General features: G+C 45.0%; 1 protein-coding gene across 1 annotated transcript in view; it reads right to left on the bottom strand.

The window, feature by feature from the left end:
• Positions 1-4,243: 4,243 nt before the first annotated feature.
• The window catches only part of CCNB2 (cyclin B2), a 24,832-nt gene continuing 20,589 nt past the window's right edge, over positions 4,244-8,486 (bottom strand). The window contains exons 8-9 of the mRNA XM_010836826.1: positions 5,971-6,081; positions 4,244-4,517 (exon numbers count right to left, since the gene is read on the bottom strand). Coding sequence (XP_010835128.1) covers positions 4,407-4,517; positions 5,971-6,081 — 222 coding nt within the window. The 3' untranslated portion in view covers positions 4,244-4,406. The remainder of the gene's footprint in view (positions 4,518-5,970; positions 6,082-8,486) is intronic.

The following is an 8,486-nucleotide window of genomic DNA, read 5'->3' as shown; positions in this document are numbered from 1 at the left end:
ACATCCTAGTACTAGGAAGAGTTTTTGGCCTCATGGCCACATTTTGAGAAACACAGAGGAGAGTAAGTGGTAATAAGCAGAGGATGCCACAGGCAGGGAGAACAGCCTGGCTTCCTGAAAACATTAAGCAAAGGGCCAACTTTGCACAGCGTTTGGGAAAGCAAGACTGACACCCGTGAGGAGAGCAAAGCTGAGTCTGCCTTATGAGCTTGCTCCCCTATCAGCAGGGGTGCAACCACCCATACCCGCCTCCCCCCATCACACCTGACCCGTCACCAGGTCTGCCGCACGAAGGCAGTTAAGGGGTGAGGAGTGCAGTTTTCCCATTTAAAGGACATTCCCTCAAAAGTGCACATACCTGAGTCCTGTGGCCTCAGATGCAGGGGTTGGGAGTCTCTTGCTGGGGACAGTCTGCCCAGAGCAGCTGGCCCAGTGCTGAGAGCTCACTCACAGCCAGGCCTCCTTCCAGGGAGAGATGCTCACAAGCACAAGTGAGGGACAGCAAGGTTGTGCACCCACAGAACGTAAGTCTCCAGGCTCGCTGCAGAGCAGGACATGTACACAACCCAAATCGTCTCCCACATGATTCCCCCTCAGCTCCCCAGACCTGCGTGCTGCTGGGCAGGCCTGGCTTGTCCTGCCTCTGGTATAGGTGATTTCCTGGGTGGTTTCATTGGAGAATTCTGGGAGTAAAGCCCGGGTGTGGGAGCAGAGCATGCACAGTGTATCTTTGGTGGAGAACCTAACAGTTTCACCGGACCCCTCACCTTTGTGGTCATGAGAATGGGGGCCACTCTGCACCGCTGCCCCCATCCCTCCTTGTTTTGTCTCTCCCAAGGCCTTGCCAGTCTCGCTTTTACTCCTCCCAGCCCATCTTGACGCCTTCCCCTCCCAGGGTACGGGACTACCTACCCTGTACTACCTACCCTGCTAACCAGCATGTCCTAGCCTAAAATGTCCACTTTTCAAATGAGAAAGTGCAAGGACAATGCCCAGCTAGAACCAGCTACCATTGGAACCCTGATCTAACCCCAAGGCTATGCTTTTAGTCCTTGTCTTCAATTAAACAAATATTAAGGTATTTGATAGTCTGTTAACCTTGAAACTGCCAATATCTTTCAAAAATCAGAAACCTAAAAACAAAAATAAAACCTTACAAATACGACTCAGAGCCTAGAAACAAACCCACACACCTACTGTCAATTAGTCTTTGACAAAGGAGGCAAGAATATACAATGGGGAAAAGACAGTCTCTTCCCCAAGTGGTGTTGGGAAAGCTGGACAGCTACAAGTAAATCAATGAAGTTAGAACACTCCCTCACACCATACACAAAAATAAACTCAAAATAGTTAACATACTTAAATATTAGACATAACACCATAAAACTCCTAGACAGAACACAGGCAAAACATTCACTGACATAAATTGTACCTATGTTTTCTTAGGTCAGTCTCCCAAGGCCATAGAAATAAAAGCAAAAATAAATGGGACCTAGCCAAACACAAGCTTTAAGAAAAACGACAACCTACAGGATGGGATAAAGTATTTGCAAACAATGCAACCAATAAGGGCCTAATTTCCAAAATATACCAACAGCTCATACAACTCAACAAAAAAACCCAATAAAAAAACAGAAGACCTTAGACATTTCTCGATGTCTATAGACGGCCAACAGGCATATGAAAAGATGCTGAACACCACTAGTTATGAGAGAAATGCAAATCAAAACTATCCAATAAAATGAAGTACCACCTCACATCCGTGATTAGGATGGCCAGCATTAAAAACTCTACAAACAGCAAATGCTAGAGAGGATGTGGAGAAAAGGGAACCTTGTACCCGTTGGTGGGAATGTAGGTTGGTACAGCCACTTTGGAAAACAGTATGGAGTTTCCCCAGAAAACTAGAGTTTGATCCTGCAATCCCCCTCCTGCACGTATATCCAGACAAAACTATAATTCAAAAAGATACATGCACCCCTATGTTCATAACAGCACTGTTCACAATAGCCAAGATGTGGAAACAAGCTGACAGATGAATGGATAAAGCAGATGTGGTACATGTATACAATGGAATATTACTAAGCCAAAAAAAAAGAACAATAATGCCACATGGGTGCAACAGGAGATTACGGTGCTAAGAGAAGTCGGTCAGGAAGAGGACAGATACCATACGATACCTCAAACGTGGAATCTAAATACGACACAGAGAAACCTATCTGTGAAACAGAAAGAGACTCACGACGTAGAGCACAGACTTGTGGTTGCAAAGGGGGAGAGGTCTGGGGAAGGATGGACTGGGAGGGTGGGATGGCAGATGTAAGCTATTATATACGGAATGGACAGATGAACAAGGTCCTGCTGTATAACACAGATAACCACATTCAATATCCTATGATAAACCATAACTGAAAAGAATATTAAAAAAAGAATGAATATACCATTATATGGATAACTGAATCTCCTTGCTGTACAGAAATGAATGTTTTAAAATAAAAACTTTTTTAAAAAGAGCTATGTACAGTATATCTTTGAATGCCCAGAGTCCATCTCTTTACAAGACCATCAACCTTCTTAAACTAACAGCCACTCACATTTGAGCACCTCCAAATACTTGCTTGACATGCTTGAGTACAACACTGTGAGGCAGATACCATTTTTTGGGGGCCACACCGTGGCAAAACATGGAATCTTAATTTCTTCGATCAGGGACCAAACCCACACGCCCTGCATTGGACGCTGGGCCACCAGGGAAGCCCCAAGGTAGACACTTGTATCCCCATTTTACAGACACAGAAACAAGCACAGAGGTCCCACAGCTGCTAAGTACACTGTTACCCAAGCAGCCCAGCTTTTCAAATACTGGGGTTCCATCATCTCGTTGTCTAATTTCAGTGTTTTTAAGATATTATATGATTTCTACTTTTACAGCTTATTTCACATTTATAACACTTCAGTTTTAGGTGCCTGGTTGGCACATGAATATCTTAAAAGGTTTTTGGCTGTTTTTTTTTTTAATGACATCCTGGAAATATGAATTTCCTGAGTCAGAGTATTAATAAAATAAGCAAAATATGTAATAAAGAAGTTCTAAAATGTCTTTAGAATATGCCTATAAAAACCCATCCTTTCTTGAGGAGAAGTTGGAGCTCAAGGGTCCCTGGGAAATAACTGCTTTTCAGAGCCAGGAAATCTCCCTCTCATGGTCTCACTTCGTCACCATTCACACTGGTGACTAAGTGGGTCTAAGGCTGCCATGGGAACAAGCGTCACTAACTCAACAAGAGATATTTATAAAACTTTATACTAAGACACAACATATAGACACCCAGTTCCTCTCCATGCTCGAAACTTACAGGCTTACTAGCCAGGCATGGCCTACCCAGGGAGAGGGGTGAGGCCTCTGTGGAGTCAGCCAGCCCTCCGGGGACGGCGCAGTCGCACGCCATAGCTGAGCACAGAGCCAGGCACCTGTGGACCTCGGTGCTGCAGGAGGCAGCTTTTAACACATTCTAGGTTGAGGAAACCGCATTAAGTGAGCTTACTGCAAAGCTTCTGAGCCTTTGTGAATCCTACATGAGTTTGCAGTGTTTCCCAAATTTATCTAATTCCTGTCCCTCAGAAAACCAACTACCATCTTGTCGAACTAGTAGTTTAGGAAGCTGTTGCTGTAAGAGACTTTTTTCTTTTTCAGGTTAGTGGTTGGAGACTGAGAATGTACCCCCTCTTAGAAAACAGTACTAAATGTAATCAAATGCCCACCAAAGGGAAGAAAAGTAAACCATAAAGTAGTTAAAACAAAAAAGCATCCTAGGTTTCACCTTTAACAGGATGTCACAGGCCTGCTTCCTTTTCCAGCTGTGGCCCCTTGGCACTACTGTTCCTGGTCTCAACCCGTGCCTTCGAGTGAAACACATTAAGAGGGTTCCTTCTGGAAGCCATCGCCCTAATGGGCCAGGTGCTCCTGTACAGGAATTAGAGGATAGATAAGCATGATCTTGAAAGAGAATGTCATGGTTATTCTTCCATTTTAAATTTTCTATGATGAACCAATACTCTTATATTCACAGTTTAGGAATAGTTGAGTATTCACTGAAGCAAAGTTCTAGTTTTCTCTGAGAAAATGGCTTAAATCTTCCCCATGTCTACATATAACAATCATAACAGCTCAAAAAGAAATTAGTCATAGCAAGGCTTCTATTGACTTCTTCAGTATAGAATACCCAAACACAAACACACAGGATACCTTAAGAAAATCGATAGCTTTATTTTTCCTCAATATACATTTAGAAAACTGGTCTAAGAGGTTTCATGAGATAGACCAGAGGACTATATACAAACTCAGGAATTCCAGATCAGCAAGACAAAGTGCACGAACGACACACTCTTCCCCAGGGCCCTGGAGCCTAGGACCGTCCCAGCAGAGATGAGGCAAGCTCCTGGATGGCTTTTGAGTTCAACTGAGGAATCGTGCTGATCTTCAGGAGTTTGCTGCTTGCATACTTATTCTTGATGGCCTGCAGAAGTCATCAGCGATTAAGCACACATCAGGAGCCCCCCACGACGCCCCCAACCTTACACCTTATTCCTAGTCTAATTTACAAGTATCAAAGGGCCAGATCCACAATCTCCAAAGGGTATGATGATGCCAAACCAGTAAAGATCACAAGTGCACTAGGCAGGGGTCCCCAACCTCTGGGATCGAATGCCTGATGACCTGAGGTGGAGCTAATGTAAAAATAATAGAAATAAAGTACACAATGAATGTAATTGTGCTTTAGTCATCTCGAAATTATGCCCCCCATCCCATCCATGGAAAAATTGTCTTCTATGAAACTGGTCCCTGGTGCTGAAAAGGTTGATGAACACTGCTCTAGGGCAATTTCCTGCCATGCCTAGGAATGGATAAAACCCAGCTGGTAGCACAGGTGACGGGGAACAAACGATTTCAAGGTCCAGAGAGCAGACTTTCTCTCACAAGCGGTGGAGATAGGAGCTGTCTATCATATCTAGTGCCATTGGGACGTAACAAATTTACCAGCACTGGAGCAGTAACTGGCCATAAAGATGAGCGGTAACTGGTGCTCAGGTCCCAGAGGACACTCTCAGGATCGAAATACACTGCTTCCCTGGTGTGCTAAGTCATGCTGAAGCTACAAGGGAGGACGCACGCCAGACCGTGAGGACACCTGCTCTCGCCACCAGACCCTGGGTGAGCCCTGATACTCAGCATCACACAGGCACAGGACAGCACCCTGTCTCCCCTGGTTTCTCCTCTCAGGTGGGCCATAAAGAGACAGACGCCGGCCGCCAGGACTCTTCCTGAATGGGCTGCTTGCCTCGCCTCCTTCACCACGCTTGCTGTTCAGGTGCACTGTAGTGTTAGTTGCTCAGTTGTGTCCAGCTCTTTGCGACCCTATGGAGTGGAGTCCACTAGGCTCCTCTGTCCATGGGATTCTCTAGGCAAGAATAGAGGCTCTTCCCCACCCAGGGACTGAACCACGTCACTTATGTCTCCCACACTGGCAGGTGGCTTCTTTACCACTAGTGTCACCTGGGCAGTCCCTCTCAGTCACTGTCCTAAAAGATGCTGGACAAAGGCCCTGCATGAGGTCACCCGAATACCCAAGCCTTCCAGAGGGCCACTCAAGCCGGGCCCTTACATGCAGGTTGGCATTCCCTGCTCGTGGTGCGCCCGCCCCAGAAAGTTGGGTGGAACATGGGTAATGCACTGAACAGCTGCCTGGGGCTGGACACAGGGAGCCCATCTACCTTGTTGTAAAGGCCGTCAGCTCTCAGGGTTTATCTGTATGCTCCAGCCCCTGGTCTACTAGAGAAAGATAACATGTGTGAAACAGACTCACACACATGCCAAAGTATTTACATGAAGATGCAAACACATACACATCCGTCCTCTCATACCCTGAACCCGTAACCTAGAGTCTGACCAGGTGCGGGAAGAGTACTCACGGTGAACTTGGTCATGTTCTCGTTGACACGCACGACGTTTTTGGCCATGTGCCGCATGACCTCCAGCACCTCGCTCTCTGTGTAGCCGGTGTAATACTGCTGCTTTAAGTTCTGGAACACAGTGCAAAGCAGCCGCGAGATGAAATCCCCTCTCCCTTAGGAGAGCACATCTTACATATGCTGACATTAGTGATGTAAAAGCTATAAAAATATCCTTCCCTGCTGGAAATTCAGCCTCAGCCTCAACCACTATCACAGTATCAGCAAAGCTGCCAGGAAACACAGGATGACTCTGGCTCTGAGCTGGACTAAGTTAAGACACTACAAAAACTCTCAGCTCAATCAAATGGCGAAGGTCCCAAATAATTACATTTTAAAGAAGGTTGCACAGATAAGTAGGTTAGTTCAACTAACAAAGCTTTCAGGCTTGCCTCTGTCGCCACACTGAAAGGGGAAGGAAAGAGGGACCCAGTATAAACAGCCCAGAAAGGGCTGACATTAAGGGCACGCCTCAGTCCCCGCTTAACAGCCCAGCGTGGCAGCGTCCAGTGGGGAGTTGAAAGCCCAGATATCCATCCTGGCAGTCAGGGGAAGAGGTTCAGGACTAGGAAATAAACCGGGGGACTTCCCTGGTGGCTCAGTGGTTAAGAATCCACCTGCTACAAAAATATACAGTGGAGAAAAGACAATCTCTTTCACAAATGGTGCTGGGAAAACTGGTCAACCACCTGTGAAAGAATGAAACTAGAACACTTTCTAAACACCATACACAAAAATAAACCAAAATGGATTAAAAATCTAAATGTAAGACCATAAACTATAAAACTCTTAGAGGAAAACATTGGCAGAACACTCTCTGACATAAATCACAGCAATATCCTCTATGACCCACCTATCAGAGTAATGGAAATAAAAACAAAAATAAACAAATGGGACCTAATTAAACTTAAAAGCTTTTGCACAACGAAGCAAACTATAATCAAGGTGAAAAGGCAGCCTTCAGAATAGGAGAAAATAATAGCAAACAAAACAACTGACAAAGAATTAATCTCCAAAATATACAAGTAGCTCATGCAGCTCAATACCAGAAAAATAAACGACCCCAATCAAAAAGTGGGCCAAAGAACTAAATAGATATTTCTCTAAAGAAAACATACAGATGACTAACAAGCACATGAAAAGATGTTCAACATCACTCATTAACAGAGAAATGCAAATCAAAACCACAATGAGGTACCATCTCACGCCAGTCAGAATGGCTGCGATCCAAAAGTCTACAAGCAATAAATGCTGGAGAGGGTGCTGGAGAAAAGGGAACCCTCTCACACTGTTGGTAGGAATGCAAACTGGTACAGCCACTACGGAGAATAGTCTGGAGATTCCTTAAAAAACTGGAAATAGAATTGCCATACAACCCAGCAATCCCACTGCTGGGCATACATACCGAGGAAATCAGAATTGAAAGAAACACATGTACCCCAGTGTTCAGCGCAGGACTTTTTACAATAGCCAGGATATGGAAGCAACCTAGATGTCCATTGGCAGACGAATGGATAAGGAAGTTGTGGTACATAAACACAATGGAATATTACTCGGCTATAAAAAAGAATGTATTTGAGTCAGTTCTAATGAGATGGATGAAATTGGAGCCTATTATACAGAGTGAAGTCAGAAAGAGAAACACCAATACAGTATATTAACACATATATATGGAATTTAGAAAGATGGTAACGATGACCCTACATGCAAGACAGCAAAAGAGACACAGATGTAAAGAACGGATTTTTGGACTATGTGGGAGAAGGTGAGGGTGGGATGATTTGAGAGAATAGCATTGAAACATGTATATTCAGTTCAGATGAGTTCAGTCGCTCAGTCGTGTCCGACTCTTTGCGACCCCATGAATTGCAGCACGCCAGGCCTCCTTGTCCAGCACCAACTCCCAGAGTTCACTCAGACTCATGTCCATCGAGTCAGTGATGCCATCCAGCCATCTCATCCTCTGTCATCCCCTTCTCCTCCTGCCCCCAATCCCTCCCATCATAAGGGTCTTTTCCAATGAGTCAACTCTCCACATGAGGTGGCCAAAGTATTTGAGTTTCAGCTTTAGCATCATTCCTCCCAAAGAACACCCAGGACTGATCTCCTTTAGAATGGACTGCTTGGATCTCCTTGGGTCCAAGGGATTCTCAAGAGTCTTCTCCAACACCACAGTTCAAAAGCATCAATTCTTCGGCGCTCAGCTTTCTTCACAGTCCAACTCTCACATCCATACATGACCACTGGAAAAACCATAGCCTTGACTAGACGGACCTTTGCTGGCAAAGTAATGTCTCTGCTTTTTAATACGCTATCTAGGTTGGTCATAACTTTCCTTCCAAGGAGTAAGCATCTTTTAATTTCATGGCTGCAATCACCATCTGCAGGGATTTTGGAGCCCAGAAAAATAAAGTCTGACACTGCTTCCACTGTTTCCCCATCTATTTCCCATGAAGTGATGGGACCAGATGCCATGA

Source organism: Bison bison, unplaced genomic scaffold (assembly GCF_000754665.1).
Source record: "Bison bison bison isolate TAMUID 2011002044 unplaced genomic scaffold, Bison_UMD1.0 scf7180017864066, whole genome shotgun sequence".
NCBI lineage: Eukaryota > Metazoa > Chordata > Mammalia > Artiodactyla > Bovidae > Bison > Bison bison.
The sequence above is the reverse complement of the archived record's forward strand: the minus strand, read 5'-3'. Positions and strand labels throughout refer to the sequence as shown.